The sequence below is a fragment of the Stenella coeruleoalba genome, assembly GCF_951394435.1.
Source record: "Stenella coeruleoalba genome assembly, chromosome: 16".
Taxonomy (NCBI): Eukaryota; Metazoa; Chordata; class Mammalia; order Artiodactyla; family Delphinidae; genus Stenella; species Stenella coeruleoalba.
This window is the reverse complement of record NC_137162.1, coordinates 33,699,563-33,719,779: the sequence shown is the minus strand read 5'-3', so window position 1 is coordinate 33,719,779 and position 20,217 is coordinate 33,699,563. Positions and strand designations below refer to the sequence as shown.

The following is a 20,217-nucleotide window of genomic DNA, read 5'->3' as shown; positions in this document are numbered from 1 at the left end:
ATAAAACATTTTTTAAAATCTTAAGTTCTTTTTAAATGTACTGAGTATCAGGTAGGAAAGTATAGTCCTGACAAAGACGAAATAAGTAATCTGAAAGGGCTTTGTTTGTGGGATTTTTATTAGCCATTCTCAAGAATATATGTATTTTTTTGGTTATAAAATTGTGATGTATTCACTGTAAAAAAAATAAGGAAAAATTGAAATAAAATAATCCATAATGTTAAAAAAAAACCAAACTAAGTCAATATGGAACTGTTCTATATGTTGGTTACGGTGATAGGTATGTGACTAGATGTATTTGTGAAAACACATAGAAACAGCACATGAAAAAGAGTTTTGTTCATGTAACTTATACCTCAATACACCTAAATATAAGAAGAAAAAGCCAGGAAATCCTAAATGAGGAAAGAAATTCAGACAGGCATAATGAAGAACTGAATGTAGCTTTTATCCTAGGGGCATGGACTGAATGGGAAAGCATAAGTTTTGAGGACATAGGGGTATAGGGGGCTAAGCATAGAGTCACCCAAAGTGGGTGATAAGAGACTGTCTCCTTTGTAAGGCTGAGACTCCAAAGAATTATAGCCCATTATTAGTATGACCTAGAGATAAAACCATCTAGCAAAAGCTCTCTGGTCCTTTTGCCAAATACACTAAAGAAAATTGCCTATCCCAAATCCTGGTGCTGAGTGAACAAAGAGAAAAAATCTCTGAGAATTCATAACAAGCAGTTCCTCAAATGTGTTTGCAATCCAAATTCATTCTACTTGGATAATCAAAAAAATCTCAAGCTGAAAATTTAAAGTGGTTCCATTTTGATATTGTCTCCAGGTGCCTAGTAGAAGCAAATGCAGTTCTTCTCTGAACCTTCATACCAAATTAAAGGATATCCATAGTTGAGGTTTCAAGGAAAATTAGCAACTCATACTCAGAATTAGCTATCAAACAAGTGAGAATCATTAGAAATATTGACAACAGAAATCAATTGTAAAAGACTTTCAATGTTTGAGTTATTAGGCATAGAATATAAAATAACACTATTATATTTAAAGAAATAAAAGGCAAGCTTGCTGATATCATTAGGCAACAAGAAACTCTAAAGGAATTACCAAAAAAATGTGGGAAAAAAATCAAGTAGAATACCTAGTAATTAAAGATATATTAGCCAGGGCTTCCCTGGTGGCGCAGTGGTTGAGAGTCCGCCTGCTGATGCAGGGGACACAGGTTCGTGCCCCGGTCCAGGAAGATCCCACATGCTGCGGAGCGGCTGGGCCTGTGAGCCATGGCCGCTGAGCCTGCGCGTCCGGAGCCTGTTCTCCTCAACGGGAGAGGCCACAGCAGTGAGAGGCCCACGTACCACAAAAAAATAAAAAATAAAAAAAAAGATATACTAGCCAACATGAAAAATTTTGTGAACAGGTTGATGAATTCTCTTAGTTGATCTGAAGAAATTGCTAGACTACATCATAGAGTGACAAAAGAATAAAAATACAGAAGAAAGATAGGGGAGATACAGAGAGGTCTAACATATTTAGTTGCAGTTTTAGAAAGAGAGGATAGAACAAGAGGGACAGAGGAATATTTGAGGTAATACCTGAGAACTTACTAAGACAGATGAGAAACAGAAACCTAAAGTCAAGTCCAAGGAATCCAAGTAGGTTAAATAAAAAGAAGTACACTTTTAGAGAACTTAAAATGAAAATGTAGAACACCAAAGATAAAGAGAAAATAGAAGACCTGAAAAACATTATGAGCTAAGTGAACTAATTGACATTTATTGAATAATTCACCCAAAACAGCAGAATACACGTGCTTTTCCAAGTGTACCTGGAAGTTTCACCAAGATAGATCATGTTCTGGGTAATAAAATAAATCTCAATAAATATTAAAAAACTTGAAATTGCACAAAGTGTGTCTTTTTACTACAAGAGAATGAAATTATCCATATGCAAAAAAATGAATGTTGATGCTTACCTCATTCAACATTTCAAGAAATGGATCATGGACCCAAATATAAGAGCTAAAATTGTAAAACTTTTAGAAAAAACAAAGGTTAAAATTTTTGTGACTTTGGGTTAGGCAGTATTTTCTTAGGTGAGATACATAAAGCATGAACCATAAAAGAAAGAAATTGATAGATTGAACATCAAAATGGAAAACTTCTACCCTTCAAAAGGCAGTATCAAGAAAATGAAAAGACAAGACATAGATGGAGAGAACATTTGCAAAACTCATGTCTAATGAAAGGCTTGTATCCAGAATATATAAAGAACTTGTATAACTAACTAAAGACAGACTAAAAAGATTCAAATAGACATTTTACCAAAGATACACAGATGGCAAGTAAGCACGTGAAAAGATGTTAAATATCATTTTTCATCAGGGAAATGCAAATTAAAACCACAATGAGACACCTCTACATACCTACTAGAATGGCTAAAATTAAAAAGATCGATAATAGCAAGTGCTGGTGAGGATTTGGAGCAGGTAGAACTCTCATAAACTTCTGATAGGTATAAATATTGTACTGCCACTTTGGAAAATAGTTTGACAGTTTGTTATAATGTTAAGCATACACTTGCCATATGACCCAGCACTTCTACTCCTAGGTTTTTACCTGTGAGAGATGAAAATTTATCCACATAGTGGCTCATATGTGAATGTTTATAGTAGCTTTATTCATAAATGCCAGAAACTGGAAACATCTCAAATGTCTGTGAGCTAGTGAATAGATAAACAGATTGTTGTATCTCGGGCTTCCCTGGTGGCACAGTGGTTGAGAGTCCGCCTGCCGATGCAGGGGACACGGGTTCGTGCCCCGGTCCGGGAAGATCCCACATGCCGTGGAGCAGCTAGGCCCGTGAGCCATGGCCACTGAGCCTGCACGTCCGGAGCCTGTGCTCCGCAACGGGAGAGGCCACAACAGTGAGAGGCCCGCGTACCCAAAAAAAAAAAAAAAGTTGTACCTTGACATAATGGAATACTACTCAGCAGTAGAAAAGGAACTGATACATGCAGTGACATGGATAAATCTTAGAAACACTATTCTAGGTGAAAAAATTCAGATACAGCAAAGTTATGTATAGTACGATTTGTGTTACATGACATTTTTGAAAAGGCAAAACTATGGGATAGAATGGGATCTGTGACAACGGGCCAGGGTTGGGCAGAGTGATTCACTATAGAGGGGCATAAAGGGAACTTTTTATGAGACGGAAATATTCTATATCTTGATTTTGGTTGTGGTGACACAAATGTCTACGTTCATCAAAACTCATCGGACTCTGTATGTAAAAAGCGTTTTAATTTTGCTTTATGTAAATTATGCCTCAGTAAATTTGACTTTAAAAACAAAGATAAAGAGAAGATCTCAGAAATACCCAGAGAGAAGAGATTATTTTCAAATAAACAAGACAGTGGAATATTTTCAGTGCTGAAGGAAAATAGCTGTCTACCTGGGATTCTATATTCAGCGGAACAAGGGCAAAGATAGACATTTTCAGGCAAAGAAGAGGAGAGTTTGTTACCAAGACACCCTTAAAAAGAAAGGATATACTGCAGTCAAAAGGAGAGTGATGCCAACTGGAAGATAGGAGATGCTAGAATGAATGAATAGCAAGGAAAGTATAAATATGTGGACAAATCTGTGTTGACTGTAGAAAATAATATTAATAAAATATTATGGACGTTAAAACAAGATAGAGTTGAAATGCACAGAAACAATAACATAAACATTAGAGTGAGATGGAAGTTAATGAAGTGAAACTGTTCTGCAGTTTTGGAATTGTCCAGAAAAGAGTAAAATTATTGATTAATTTTAGAGTTTGATTACTTAAGTATGCATAATGTAATTTCTGTAACCACTAAAAGAATAGAAACAATATATACTTAAATATAATTTTTATTTTTTCTCTACATCTGTGTCTAATTTCTACCCTGCAAACCAGTTCATCTGTACCATTTTTCTAGGTTCCACGTATATGTGTTAATATACGATATTTGTTTTTCTGCCTTACTTCACTCTGTATGACAGTCTTTAGATCCGTCCACGTCTCTACAAATGACCCAATTTCGTTCCTTTTTATGTCTGAGTAATATTCCATTGTATATATGTACCACATCTTCTTTACCCATTTGTCTATCGATGGGCATTTAGGTTGCTTCCATGAACTGGCTACTGTAAGTAGTGCAGCAATGAACATTGGGGTGCATGTGTCTTTTTCAATTACAGTTTTCTCTGGGTATATGCCCAGTAGTGGGATTGCTGGGTCATATGATAATTCTATTTTTAGTTTTTTAAGGAACCTCCATACTGTTCTCCATAGTGGCTGTATCAATTTACCTTCCCACCAGCAGTGCAAGAGGGTTCCCTTTCCTCCACACCCTGTCCAGCATTTGTTGTTTGTAGAATTTCTGATGATGCCCATTCTAACTGGTGTGAGGTGATACCTAATTGTACTTTTGATTTGCATTTCTCTAATAATTAGTGATGTTGAGCAGCTTTTCATGTGCTTCTTGGCCATCTGTATGTCTTCTTTGGAGAAATGTCTATTTAGGTCTTCTGCCCATTTTTGGATTGGGTTGTTTGTTTTTTTAATATTGAGCTGCATGAGCTGCTTATATATTTTGGAGATTAATCCTCTGTCCGTTGATTCGTTTGCAAATATTCTCTCCCATTCTGAAGGTTGTATTTTCGTTTTGTTTATGGTTTTCTTTGCTGTGCAAAAGCTTTTAAGTTTCATTAGGTCCCATTTGTTTATTTTTGTTTTTATTTCCATTACTCTAGGAGGTGGATCAAAAGAGATCTTGCTGTGATTTATGTCAAAGAGTGTTCTTCCTATGTTTTCCTCTAAGGGTTTTACAGTGTCTGGACTTACATTTAGGTCTCTAATCCATTTTGAGTTTATTTTTCTGTATGGTGTTAGGAATGTTCCAATTTCATTCTTTTACATGTAGCTGTCAGGTTTTCCCAGCACCACTTATTGAAGAGACTGTCTTTTCTCCATTGTATATATCCTTGCCTCCTTTGTCATAGATTAGTTGACCATAGGTGCGTGGGTTTATCTCTGGGCTTTCTATCTTGTTCCATTGATCTATATTTCTGTTTTTGTGCCACTACCATATTATCTTGATTACTGTAGCTTTGTAGTATAGTCTGAAGTAAGGGAGTCTGATTCCTCCAGCTCCGTTTTTTTCCCTCAACACTGCTTTGGCTATTTGGGGTCTTTTGTGTCTCCATACAAATTTTAAGATTTTTTAGTTCTAGTTCTATAAAAACTGCCATTGGTAATTTGATAGGGATTGCATTGAATTTGTAGATTGCTTTGGGTAGTATAGTCATTTTCACAATATTGATTCTTCCAATCCAAGAACATGGTATATCTCTTCATCTGTTGGTATCATCTTTAATTTCTTTCATCAGTGTCTTATAGTTTTCTGCATACAGGTCTTTTGTCTCCCTAGGTAGGTTTATTCCCAGGTATTTTATTCTTTTTGTTGCAGTGGTAAATGGGAGAGTTTCCTTAATTTCTCTTTTGGATTTTTCTTCATTAGTGTATAGGAATGCCAGAGATTTCTGTGCATTAATTTTGTATCCTGCAACTTTACTAAATTCATTGATTAGCTCTAGTAGTTTTCTGGTGGCATCTTTAGGGTTCTCTATGTATAGTATCATGTCATCTGCAAACAGTGACAGTTTTACTTCTTCTTTTCCAATTTGTATTCCTCTTATTTCTTTTTCTTCTCTGATTGCCGTGGCTAGGACTTCCAAAACTATGTTGAATAATAGTGGTGAGAGTGGACATCCTTGTCTTGTTCCTGATCTTAGAGGAAATGCTTTCAGTTTTTCACCATTGAGAATGATGTTTGCTGTGGGTTTGTTGTATATGGCCTTTATTATGTTGAGGTAGGTTCCCTCTATGACCACTTTCTGGAGAGTTTTTATCATAAATAGGTGTTGAATTTTGTCAAAAGCTTTTTCTGCATCTATTGAGATGATAATATGGTTTTTATTCTTCAGTTTGTTAATATGGTGTATCACATTGATTGATTTGCATATATTGAAGAATCCTTGCATCCCTGGGATAAATCCCACTTGGTCATGGTATATGATCCTTTTAAGGTGTTGTTGGATTCTGTTTGCTAGTATTTTGTTGAGGATTTTTGCATCTGTATTCATCAGTGATATTGGTCTGTAATTTTCTTTTTTTGTAGTATCTTTGTCTAGTTTTGGTATCAGGGTGATGGTGGCCTCATGGAATGAATTTGGGAGTGTTCCTTCATCTGCAATTTTTGGAAGAGTTTGAGAAGGATGGGTGTTAGCTATTCTCTAAATGTTTGATAGAATTCACCTGTGAAGCCATCTGGTCCTGGACTTCTGTTTGTTAGAAGATTTTTTTTTTTTTTTTTTGCGGTATGCGGGCCTCTCACTGTTGTGGCCTCTCCTGTTGCAGAGCACAGGCTCCGGACGCGCAGGCTCAGCGGCATGGCTCACGGGCCCAGCCACTCCACGGCATGTGGGATCCCCCTGGACTGGGGCACGAACCCGTGTCCCGTGCATCGGCAGGCGAACTCTCAACCCCTGCGCCACCAGGGAAGCCCAGTTGGAAGATTTTTAATCACAGTTTCAATTTCATTACTTGTGTTGGTCTGTTTATATTTTCTATTTCTTCCTGGTTCAGTCTTGGAAAGTTATACCTTTCTAAGAATTTGTCCATTTCTTCCAGGTTGTCCATTTTATTGGCATAGAGTTGCTTGTAGTAGTCTCTTAGGATGCTTTGTATTTCTGTGGTGTCTGTTGTAACTTCTTCTTTTTCATTTCTAATTTTATTGATTTGAGTCCTCTCCCTCTTTTTCTTGATGAGTCTGGCTGATGGGTTATCAGTTTGGTTTATCTTCTCAAAGAACCAGCTTTTAGTTTTATTGATCTTTACTATTGTTTTCTTTGTTTCTATTGCATTTATTTCTGCTCTGATCTTTATGATTTCTTTCCTTCTGCTAACTTTGGGTTTTGTTTGTTCTTCTTTCTCTAGTTCCTTTAGGTGTAAGGTTAGATTGTTTATTTGAGCTTTTTCTTGTTTCTTGAGGTAGGCTTGTATAGCTATCAACTTCCCTCTTAGAACTGCTTTTGCTGCATCCCATAGGTTTTGGATCATCGTCTTTTCATTGTCATTTGTCTTTAGGTATTTTTTGATTTCCTCTTTGATTTCTTCAGTGATCTCTTGGTTATTTAGTAACGTATTGTTTAGCCTCCATGTGTTCGTGTTTTTTACGTTTTTTTTCCCCTGTAATTGATCTCTAATCTCATAGCGTTGTGGTCAGAAAAGATGCTTAGTATGATTTCAGTTTTCTTAAATTTACTGAGGCTTGATTTGTGACCCAAGATGTGATCTATCCTGGAGAATATTCTGTGTGTACTTGAGAAGAAAGTATAATCTGCTGTTTTTGGATGGAATGTCGTATAAATATCAATTAAATCAATCTGGTCTATTGTGTCATTTAAAGCTTCTGTTTCCTTATTTATTTTCATTTTGGATGAGCTGTCCATTGGTGTAAGTGAGGTGTTAAAGTCCCCCACTATTATTGTGTTACTGTCAATTTCCTGTTTTATAGCTGTTAGCAGGTGCCTTATGTATTGAGGTGCTCCTGTGTTGGGTGCATATATATTTATAATTGTTATCTCTTCTTCTTGGACTGATCCCTTGATCATTATGTAGTGTCCTTCCTTGTCTCTTGTAACATTCTTTATTTTAAAGTCTATTTTATCTGATATGAGTATTGCTACTCCAGCTTTCTTTTGATTTCCATTTGCATGGAATATCTTTTTCCATTCCCTCACTTTCAGTCTGTATGTGTCCCTAGGTCTGAAGTGGGTCTCTTGTAGACAGCCTATATATGGGTCTTGTTTTTGTATCCATTCAGCAAGCCTGTGTCTTTTGGTTGGAGCATTTAATCCATTCATGTTTAGGGTAATTATTGATATGTATGTTCCTAGTACCATTTTCTTAATTGTTTTGGGTTTGTTTTTGTAGGTCCTTTTCTTCTCTTGTGTTTCCCACTTAGAGAAGTTCCTTTAGCATTTGTTATAGAGCTGGTTTGGTGGTGCTGAATTCTCTTAGCTTTTGGTTGTCTGTAAAGCTTTTGATTTCTCCATCAAATCTGAATGAGATCCTTGCCAGGTAGAGGTAATCTTGTTGTAGGTTCTTCCCTTTCATCACTTTAAGTATATCATGCCACTCCCTTCTGGCTTGTAGAGTTTCTGCTGAGAAATCAACTGTTAACTGTATGGGAGTTCCCTTGTATGTTATTTGTTGTTTTTCTCTTGATGCTTTCAATAATTGTTCTTTGTCTTTAATTTTTGCCAGTTTGATTACTATGTGTCTCAGCGTGTTTCTCCTTGGGTTTATTCTGTATAGGACCGTCTGCGCTTCCTGGACCTGGGTGGCTATTTCCTTTCCCATGTTAGGGAAGTTTTCGACTATAATCTCTTCAAATATTTTCTCGGGTTCTTTCTTTTTCTCTTCTTCTTCTGGGACCCCTATAATGTGAATGTTGTTGTGTTTAATGTTGTCCCAGAGGTCTCTTAGGCTGTCTTCATTTCTTTTCATTCATTTTTCTTTATTCTGTTCCACAGCAGCAAATTCCACCATTCTGTCTTCCAGGTCACTTATCCGTTCTTCTGCCTCAGTTATTCTGCTATTGATTCCTTCTAGTGTATTTTTCATTTCAGTTATTGTATTGTTCATCTCTGTTTGTTTGTTCTTTAATTCTTCTGGGTCTTTGTTAAACATTTTTTGCATCTTCTCGATCTTTGTCTCCATTCTTTTTCCGAGGTCCTGGATCATCTTAACTATCATTATTCTGAATTCTTTTTCTGGAAGGTTGCCTATCTCCACTTCATTTAGTTGTTTTTCTGGGGTTTTATCTTGTTCCTTCATCTGGTACATAGCCCTCTGCCTTTTCATCTTGTCTGTCTTTCTGCGAATGTGGTTTTTGTTCCACAGGCTGCAGGATTGTAGTTCTTCTTGCTTCTGCTGTCTCCTTGCTTCTGTCCTTCTTCTTGCTTCTGTTCTTCTTGCTTCTCTACTTAAATATAATTTTAAAAAGCTAGAATGATAAAAAAAATTATGTCTTAGAGTTGATAAAAATGGTGATTTAAATCTATAAGTACTTGATAACATTGACTCAAAATATTTAAAGCAAAATTGCCACAGCTTAACGGATAAACAAAAACATCCATAAGCATAGTGGATACTTCAGTATCTTATCAGCCAGTAGACAGAATATTAGTAAGAATATAGAACATGCTTAATAGGCTTATCTAATAAACTGTATAGAATTCTGTTTGGGAATTCCTTGAGGGTCCAGTGGTTAAGACTCAGTGCTTTCACTGCCATGGGCCCAGGTTCAGTCCCTGGTCGGGGAACTGAGATCCCAAAAGCCACACAGTGCAGCCAAAAAAAAAGGAATTCTGTTTCAACACCTGTAGAAACATTTTTTTAAGTACACATGGAACATAAAATGTGATATACTGTGTTATAAAGCAGGTATCAAGAAATATCAAACATTTGTGTCATGGAGACTGTATTCTCTGATCATAGTATTTTTAAGCCAAATAGTAATAACAGTCCCCTCTCTGAAAAAATCCAGATGTTTGAAATTTTTGATCACTTTTATGAAATATATAAAATATTTGAACTTAATTGTTATATTTCATGTAATAAACTTTTATGAAATTCAAATGATCAAATATTTTCCTGTATACCTTTTGTTAAAATTATAAACAGTAGGAAATCGTAGACCATTTTAAAGGAATTTGACTTTTATTATGAATCACATGAAAAGTCATTGGAGGGTTTTTAGCAAATGATATAATTATTTGATTACTGTTTGAAAACTATCATTCTGGCAGCTGTCTGGAGAACAGACTGTAGGGATCAAGCCTGAAAGCTTGGAAGACTAGGTAGGAGAATGATGTAATTGTCCAAGTGAGAGATGATGGTAGCTTGAACTAGCCTGCTGAGAAGGAGGTTCTGAAATCATACTGACTTTTTAATTTGTTTATTGTTCATTTCCTTTTGAATGCAAGTTCCATGAGGGGTAAGGACTTTTTGTTATTTACCAGTGTATCCTTGGTGCCTTATAAATGTATGCAGCATATAGTAGACTCTCAATAAATATTTGTTAATAAATGTTGCACTGATTTGGAACTTACTTTTATGTTACTGATATTTATTGTTTTAAATTGATTTTTATTTTTCATTTAAAGCATGAAACAGTTGATGGCTATAGAAGATATTTCACTCAAATTGTAGGGTATGTATCTAATATGGCAATAAGTATTATTTTGATATTGTGTTATGTGTCAGAACTAATGATCTCCTATTTAGGTTTTAATTTTTTTTTAACTCATGTTATTTTGGTAATTACTGTTCTTAGGTTCTTTGTGGTGGAAGATCACATTTTACATGTGACCCAAGGATTAGTAACCAGGGCATACACTGATGAACTTTGGAACATGGCCCTCTCAAAGATAATTGCTGTCCTTAGAGCTCATTCAGTAAGTCAGACAATTTATGTTACTAAATTTTTAATTCAGTTACTTCTAGAACTTCTGAAATGCATAATGTCAGAAGGAAACTATACCTCCATCAGTTCTGCATTTTTTTTTTTGGTAATTGCTCAGATTTGGAAGTAGTAATGACAGGCCTTTGTTTGTCTGGTAATATTGCAACTGAGTGGGGCTTCTGAAGACACTTTTAGTCCAGCATTATAGAAGATGAAGAATTAAGCTGGTCTCATTAGTCTCAACTGACCTCTTCATTAGATCACTGAAAAGCACCATGAAGAAAGGGTTTTTAATTATCAGTCCAGATTCTTTGTTTTCAAAGTAAACTCCACCATTAAAACTCAGTAGAACTTGTTCTTCGATGTTTATAATTTGTTTGCAGTAATACAGTTATAAATTTCTTAAAAATATGCAGTTCTCAGAATTTGAACTCATTTAGAATAATGACCCTTTAAGTAATGAGAATTAGTTTTATGAATGAAGGTAAAATGATAAAATATTTTTATAACATGACTTTTGTGGAAATAAAAATATGTGTTATAAAGACTATTGAAATTAATAATTTTTTAGTGTGGACTTTTTCTTAAGACAATTTTGGGAGTTTACCTTCAGTGAAATTTCCCCAAACTTAAAGTTTTATAATCTATTATTTAAAATTTTATTATTGAGAATAGAGATTGAAAGTATTTTGCAGGAAGATTATTAGTTTAAGTGATATTTAGATTATAAATACATTATATTTTTATTTATCAGGGACATAGATTCTGGATACAGTATTTGTCCAATGAACTACAACTTTTTCTAACATATTATAATAAAGAACAACACATTTTATCATGGTTTATATTCAGGCCATCTATGAATATGTAATATGATAGTGTGCTTCCTATTAATTCCATGGCATCACGTATGAGATCATAATATATTAAATGCAACATATCACATTTAAAATCTTATGACATGCTATTAAGGGAACAAGAATGAATTTCACTATCCCTTTGAAATTAATTATTTCTCTTTGGTGCATTACTAAGAAAATACTTAAATTGTCATTTCTTATACTGGAGAAATATATTGATTGTATCTCTTTTATAATAGAATAAATAATTGAAAAGTAGAAATATATGGTCTATATATAAACCATTTTTTCAATTTGAAATAACTAGTTCCTTAAAATCTAAAGACTTTTAGAAATATAAGCATCATTGCTTTGACCAAAGTTTAGTGTGTACAAATTTCAGAAAAATTTCTTTTCATATAATACAGATACTTTAGTTATGTCATGTTATGATCTTTCCCTATGAAATTTTTCATGAATAGAGGAAGCCAGCTGTGGATCTAATAACTAAGACTTCAAATTTATTGTAAATCAGGCAAATTAAGGGAGAAATTTTTAAGTTTTATTTCTTAGTTTTTAACCAAATGACTCTGGTGTGTGTTTGTTTGTTTGTGTTTCCACCCCCACTTACCCTTCATTCTCGCAGTCTTATTGCACTGATCCTGATCTTGTTCTGGAACTGAAGAATCTCATTGTAATATTTGCAGATACTTTGCAGGTGGGTGATAATCTAATATTCAGTTAATGGCTATTTGAGCACTTAAAGCTATTCAAAACATAGACCACACTCATTTATTTTATTGTGGCTTAATGGTAGTAAATTAGTAGTAATAAAATGTTTACTTACGTATTGATATTCTCCTATTACTCAGGACTTTTAATACCACCTCCTTCCTGATTATGAAGCTTGGACAGAGCTCAGGGAATATTACCATCTTTTAAAATATTGGTCATTCTGTTAGAGTAGATACAATATTTTTGCAGTTAAAAAAAAATACACGGTGTAGTGGAAAGAACCCTGAACTAGAAATTAGAAGATTAAAGTTCTGCCTGAGGATAATGAACATGAGCTGTGGAATCACAAAGACCCGGAGTTTATATTCAACCTTTGCTATTGACTAATTGTATGTCTACAACTTTTCTAAACTTTAGATCCTCATTTGTGAAAATGAGTTTGTTAATTACTAGTTTTCAGAATTGTTTTGAGTTTTAAATGTGATACTGTATATGAAAACACATACTAGTTTGAAAGCTGTGTGTACTTATTTTCTTCCTAATTTCAGGTGTACTGTGACTGTGAGCAAATCACTTTACTTCTTTGCATTTTGTTTTTCTTTTTAAAATAAGGTTAAAACTGAATTATCTTAAAACTCAATGTCTTTGTGGTTTTCAGTATCAAAGTTTTAAACTTGTCCCTCCTCCTTGATCACAGATAATAAAGAATTGATTGCATTTGTTTTTCATGCTTATATTTATGGGATTTTTATGGTTGGAATAACTATTTTGTGAACTATAGACCAGCATTTTCCGAAGTGTGATAATAGATGTTACTTAAAAAGTTCTGTGGTCAAAAATGTTTAGAAAATGCTGAGTGAAGTAAAACAGATTTTTCCACTAAAAGCCTATCTCAGAGCAAATTTACACCATACGTTTCCAAAAGGAAGGTGATTATGCAGCATTTTCCCAACATATTTGACACGTAAATCTTTTTTCCCCTTAGAGAATCTTTTAGATCTAGAGCTTCATAAAAAATGCTTTGGCAAATGCTAAATTGTTGGCTTTATCACAGGAGTCTTTCCATCCTAGAATAATAGTTGTCTATTTTATTCTTAAACCTAAGGAGAAGATACCACAAGCTCCTTAGTAAATTATTTTATTGCCTTACATCTTTATTAGTTTGTATGGCTTATACTATAATACCAAAATAATTTGGGGTTTTTTTGCTTTCATAAATTTTGTAACTAATGTACCTGTAATACTGATCTCTCTGTAAGAAAACTTAGGAAGTTTTCTTAAAGGCTGCCTTAATATCTGGGGCCTATGTCTAAGTAACTTGAGGGAGCTTTGCTATCCTTAATGACTTAAAGCATTGCTACTCAAAATATGGTCCAGAGATCACAGGTCTACAAATCGTTTGTTATGGATCCATAATGAAAAGAAACTTTTGTCAGAATGTAAATCAACTATGTCACTAAGTACAAAATTTAGCTCAGTTGGCTTTTTTTTTTTTTTTTTTTGGTAACAAGACTTTCTTGATATCAGTATCAGCATTGATTTATATTCTGGTGCAAGCTCCTTACCTCTTTTTTAAAAACCATACAAACTGTTCTTGAGTTGGCACTTTGAGTACAACTGTAGATTCAGTTGTAGACTGAGTATTTGATGTGTTTCCAAGGAACTCTGCAGAGAATCAAGGAGTAATAGACAACATTCAAATAATAGAAGCATAAAAAAGCAACAGTGATGAGTGCATAAACCCTTGTAAATATAACTCTCTCATCCTACTACTTTGAAATAAAGTTAAGGAAAACGAACCAGTTCTTCTTACTTATTCAGAAATCCTGCAGTATTTTCATTTCACTGAATACTGACAGGCTGATTATTAGGTAAATCTCATACTGAATTAATAAAAACTGGCTTTTCAAGTTATACTTAATAATTGAAGAATTGAGGAAGGTCTTTTCTTTTTTAAAAAAATTTATTTATATTTATTTATTTATTTATTTGGCTGTGTCTGGCCTTAGTTGCGGCACACGGGATCTTCGTTGTGGCATGCAGGATCTTTCGTTGCGGCATGCAGGCTTCTGTCTAGTTGTGGCACGCAGGCTCAGTAGTTGCAGCACGAGGGCTCTCTAGTTGCGGCATGGGGCCTCTCCAGTTGTGGTGTACGGGCTCCAGAGCATGTGGGCTCAGTAGTTGCAGCACGTGGGCTCTCTAGTTGTGGCATGCGGGCTCAGTAGTTGCTGCATGCTGGCTCTCTAGTTGTGGCACGCAGGCTTGAGAGCGTGCCGGCTTAGTTGCCCTGTGGCATGTGGGATCTTAGTTCCCCAATCAGGGATCGAACCCACATCCCCTGCATTGGAAGGCAGATTCTTACCACTGGACCACCAGGGGAATCCTGAGGAGGGTCTTTTCTAATTAACCTTTAACTAATTAAAGAATATTGCACAATATTTAGCTTTTAAAATTGGCACTTTGCCAACTTAAGGAATTTTTTTTCTTTTAAAAATGTAATTATTTCACCATTTAAAAGAAAGCTGACTAAACAATAAATTAAAAATAAAAAACACCAGCATGTTCATAGTTCTGCTTACTGCCTATTAAGCAAATAAAAAGCAAGCATTTATTGATTCGTTCATTAACATTTTTTTGAGCACCCACTATGTGCTAGCAGCTAGATGATATATACAATTATAGATATAAAAATCAGTAGAACAGTGGGGACATGAAGATTCTTGGCTTCAAGAAATTCACACTTTATGGGCTTCCCTGGTGGCGCAGTGGTTGAGAGTCCGCCTGCCGATGCAGGGGACACGGGTTCGTGCCTCAGTCCGGGAAGATCCCACATGCCGCGGAGTGGCTGGGCCCGTGAGCCATGGCCGCTGAGCCTGCGTGTCCGGAGCCTGTGCTCCCCAACGGGAGAGGCCACAACAGTGAGAGGCCCGCGTACCACAAAAAAAAAAAAATTCACACTTTAGTTGTAAACAAATAAGATGTATAATAAGACATGCTAATTTAGTAATATGTTAAAGAGCTTTGGGCTCATAGAAGATAGAATGATAACTTTGGTTCCAGGAGTTGGGAAAGGCTACACAGAAAGTTGAAATGTGAGCTGGATTTTGAAGGAAATGTGAGTTCAGCAAGTAGATATGAAGGAAGAGGCATTAATGGCAGACAAGATAGCATGTGTTAATTACAGGTAGAGGTATGGTATGGTGAGCATGAGACTGGCTGAGCAGCTTAATGGTGTTAGAAACTGTAGTGTTTGAGTGTAAGCAAAGAAGGGCAGAGAGTGGTAATGAAACTGATAAGGTAGTTTGAGCCAGATTGTGGCATGTCTTGTGAGGCTTTAGTAAGCTTTCTATAGGGAAATGGCGTGATTAGATGTGCACTTTCAGATGATAATTTTAAGAGCTGGGCAATAGATTGAGTTGAAAGAGACAGGATGGTTGGAATTTCAGTTTAGGAAGCTCTTACAGTGGTCTAGGCAAGAGATGTTAAGGACCTGAAGTAAAACAGTGATACTGGGAAGATTTCTGGAAGAAAGAAAGGTAGTAAATGATAGAGAATGATAGGTTTGAATGAGATTTGTAAGGGAGGTAAAATCAAAAGAATTTGATGACTGATTAGATGTGTTTGTTTTGAGGGCATTTAGATGACTTTCAGGTTTCTTTCCTGATAAATTGGATTGATGATAGAACTATTAACAGGGATAAGAAATAGGAAGAACACGTGGTTTAGTCTGAAAGGGAAGAGATAAGTTAATGTGCCTGTTGGCAGACTGACTAGAGATGTCTAATTGCTGTTGGAATTAAATATTTAGAATTTATAGAGGTCTAGCTAGAGATACAGATTGAGAATAATCAGAGTAAGTAGTGTTTGAAGTCAATCAACTTGAAATTGCCCTAGAGAGCTAGAAGAAAAGATTGAAGGATAGAGATAGAAGAAAAGAGGAATCCAGAAGGACTACTCATAGATAAAAGGAAACAAGGAGAGAGAGTGGTGTTACAGAATTCAAAACAGAAGAGTTTCAAGAAACAGAGGTAAGATGGAGTGAGAGATCATGGAATTTTATATTCAGGAGATTCTCTGTGACATTGCTAAGAGCAGTTTCAATAAAGGAATAGGAGTGAGAGAGTTAGATTGTAGTAGGTTTGGCTATGGAAGGAGTGACACAGGAAACTGAGGGAAGGCTTTTTTGTTTTCTTTAGTTGTTCTTGGTTTAAAGATGGGAGGCAATTTAGCATGTTTATTTAGTGAAGAGAAAGGAGCTAGTGGAAGTTAAAGACACAGCAGAGTGAGTAGATAATCCATGGAGCAGTTCCTGCAGGAGGAGATAGGATCAAGACCAAAGATGAAGACGTAAGCCTTGAAGGGGAATAGGGACAACTTTGAGGCGAGCAGAAATGTTAGGTCCTGATATGGGTAGCATTTCAAATGGGTTTGGAGTTGCAAAGGAATAAAGTTTTGGAGTGTTACATTTGATAACTTTTCCCTGTACAACAAAGTCAGTGTTAAATTGAAGGTACAAAAGGAAACCATCATGTTTCGGACAGAATGTATTCTCTTTTCTTCTTGTGTCTTATTTAGAGGCAACTTCCCAAGACACAGATGTATAGATCACTAATCTTGAACTTTTTCTCCAATTCTGACTTCTAATACTTTTTAAGGTTAACAGTGTAATCCAGACAAAAAAGAGAGAGAAGAAATAGAAAAAGTATTCCAGTTCATAAAACTCTTTCTAGACTCTTTTTTACCTAGTACAACTTAGTAGAAAGTCAAAAGGATATCTTTTTTTCATACTGTTAGGATGGCATACAATGTGATACAGTGATCACTTCAAACAGTTCTCTAGTATTCTGAACTTTAAAAAGTGATTATCTTTATTTATTTTACTTGTTTATCTGCTTTTTTGTGTGTGTTTTAGGGTTATGGTTTTCCAGTGAACCGACTTTTTGACCTTTTATTTGAAATAAGAGATCAATACAATGAAACACTGCTTAAAAAATGGGCTGGAGTTTTCAGGTTAGTCTAAGCCATGGTGCCTTAATGTAATGAAAAAGTTTGTCAGATGCTAAAGTAATTGGTTTTTGCATTTAGCAATAAAAAATGCTTATAATATTTTTTATTGTGGTAAAATATATATAACATAATACTTACAATTTTAACCTTTTATGAATGTACAGTTCAGTGGCATTAAGTATATTCACATTGTTGCAACCATCACCACTATCCATCTCCAGAACTTTTTTATCTTCCTAAGCTGAAACTCTGTACCAGTTAAACAGTAACCCCCATTCTCTTCTTCTAGTCCCTGGCAATCACCATTCTGCTTTGTCTCTATGAATTCGACTACTCTAGATACTTCATATAAGTAGAATCATACAATGTTTGGTTTTTGTGTCTGGATTTGTCTGTTTTTTGTGTGTCTGGATTATTTCACTTAGCATAATGTCTTCAAGCTTCATCTATATTGTAGTATGTGTCAAAATTTCATTCCTTTTTAAGGCTAAATAATATTTCATTATGTATATCACATTTTATTTATCCATTCATCCACTTACGGATATTTGGGTTGTTTTCACCTTTTAGCAATTGTGGATGGTGCCACTATGAACCTTGGCGAACAGTTATCTGTTTGGGTCCCTGTTTTCAGTTCTTTGGGGTATATACCCAGAAGTGGAATTGCTGGATTGTATGGTTAATATATGTTAAATATTTTGAAGACCTCCATACTGCTTTCCACAGTGACTGTACCACTTATAATCAATTTTGAATTGTTCTACTTTTAGTCCTAATCTCTGTAGTTTTTTTCCCCAGATGTGAGGCTGTAAATATTCAGTGGTATTTAGTACTAGAGACAAAAATTTATGGCTTATAAATTTTGTTTGGGGAAAGTGCTATTTTTACAAACAACATAATTGTTAAATTAAAAATCTTAAAGTATCTAATTAGGACAGTTATTTTCACTTTAACCACTTGCCTTCAGGGCACAAAGTATTTTAATAACTATATAATTAGTTATTAAACTAATATATAATTTTAACTATATAACTATAGTTAAATAGTTATATAATTTTGTATTGCCATGAAAAGAAGTATCAACTCCCTCCTTTTTAAATTCTAAAAAAACTTTTCTCTCCCTTTCTGCCTTTCTCCCTTCCTTCCTTTCTTTTTTTCTTTGTTTCAACAAAAAGTCAGTCTTGAGAGCTTACATCTAGGTTAGCCAAAATATGATAGAAACAATGTGGCAATAATAGTTGATGTTATTAAAATAGAAAATATGTTAAATGATTTAACACTAGCTTGGCATTTACCCCATCAGTTTTCAAAACCTATGGAGGGCTGACCTTCTGAATACTGTGATAGAAATCTTTTAAAATACCGAAGTGGTTTACAAGGTTATACACTTCTATTAAGATGAACTAAATCAATCCTTATTTAAGCTTTTTATATTAACATTCCATAGGAGTGACCTTGTCAGGATGTGTCCCAAATGAATAATTGACAGTCTTAGATGAGTCATGTATAAATATTAACAATTTTTGATATTTAGTATTTTAGAAATAGAGGCAGTGCTTATTGATAGGGATGGTAATATATAATATATATGCCATGATCTAATGTGATATATCTTTATTTATATATATTTGTATATAAAAATCTTTACTTATAGGATTTCTGTTATTAACTTACCCTTTTCAGAAGAGTGTTTAAGTTTTTACAGTTGCTGATAGATTTGTATTGAACCAGCTATTCTCTCTTATCTATCTTAAGACTTCTAGTAGTGAGATTGTTCCTCAAGATTGGGGAAACTGTGAGGTATTGTTTTTCTCTCTGAAAAGCTAATGGGTTCTTTCAAAAAGAGATAGGATTAACATTATCCTCCATTATCATCATGGATGAGAGCAAATGATAGCATGTCAATTGTAATTACGAAATATATTTTGACTTCTACTTTCAGTACTGTTCTAGGTCATGCTTTTTGCTTAGATTTTTAAGAAGTAGCAGATTTTAAGCATTTTTTGTCCTTGATCTGTATCTTCAAAGACTGTACAAGTAGTGAATTGACAACCTAACAATTAAATGGGGAAAAAGTAAGTTATCAGTACTGAATACTTAAAACTTGATGACATCCATGATAGAATTTATGATCTGACTGCTGTCATACTTTGTTTATCCATGTGTGGTTCTCTCCACCTATATTGAGAGCACTAGTGTTTTATTTATATTCTTGATTGCCTAGCTCCAAACAGAGTCGTATTTTAACTACCTTGTGCACCTCAGTGATTTACAAGCATATGACTTTATTTCCAGCCTCTCATTAAGATGCCAGAGCCATTTATCAATTAGGTATTCATCATCCACTGCCCAAACCATATCCTTCTCTTATGTTCCTTGCCTCAGCAAATGTCTCTGATGAGGTAAGGTACACATCATTTGCCCTGTCTAGAAACCACGGATTCATCAGGATTATATAATACTTTCCCTCATAATCCTCATTGAGTTTCTAAATCCCATGTATTTTACTTCTTAAAAACTCTTGTTTCTGCCACTTCCTCTCTTCCTACACAAATACAGCTTTAATTCAAATTCTCGTCACTTTTTATTTGGATTATTCAGTCTTTCTAACTGGCCTTTCTCTGTTCATTATTGTCCTTTTCCTAGTTTTTCCTCCACTCTGTGAAAGTCTTCCTATGACATTCCTCTGCCTAAAACCTGCTATGGTATTCCACTGCCTACAGGATAAAATCTGGGTGCCTCAGTTTGTCCATCTGCCCAGGCTCATTTTAAACCATGTCCCTTGAATACTTTTTACTCCAGTAGTACTGCACTACTTGTGGTTTTACTCAACCCCTCCCCACACTCATACTTTTTCTCCCCTTATGTTTTTGCATGTTATGTTCCATCTTTCTGAAATGCTGTTCTCCCATAATCTCATTAGAAGTGTTTCTTTTCATCTTTGAAGACCCTACAGAGCCCGTAGCTTCTCTGTAAAACTTTTCATGAGATGTCCCCCACCTACTCTGATAAAGTTAATCACTTCCTCCTTTGTCCTATTTCTGAAACTTGCGCCTCTTTTATTGTACGT

The 20,217-nt window shown here is 35.0% G+C and overlaps 1 protein-coding gene across 7 annotated transcripts in view; it reads left to right on the top strand.

Annotated features, from left to right (window-relative positions):
- The window catches only part of EXOC6 (exocyst complex component 6), a 197,750-nt gene that overhangs the window by 68,875 nt on the left and 108,658 nt on the right, over positions 1-20,217 (top strand). For all 7 annotated transcript variants that reach the window (XR_013824316.1, XR_013824317.1, XM_079900349.1 and 4 more), the window contains exons 10-13: positions 10,268-10,314; positions 10,438-10,558; positions 12,052-12,123; positions 17,053-17,150. Coding sequence is in view for 5 of the 7 variants with exons in the window: in XM_079900349.1 (XP_079756475.1) it covers positions 10,268-10,314; positions 10,438-10,558; positions 12,052-12,123; positions 17,053-17,150 (338 nt within the window). In the remaining 2 variants the exon portion in view is untranslated. The remainder of the gene's footprint in view (positions 1-10,267; positions 10,315-10,437; positions 10,559-12,051; positions 12,124-17,052; positions 17,151-20,217) is intronic.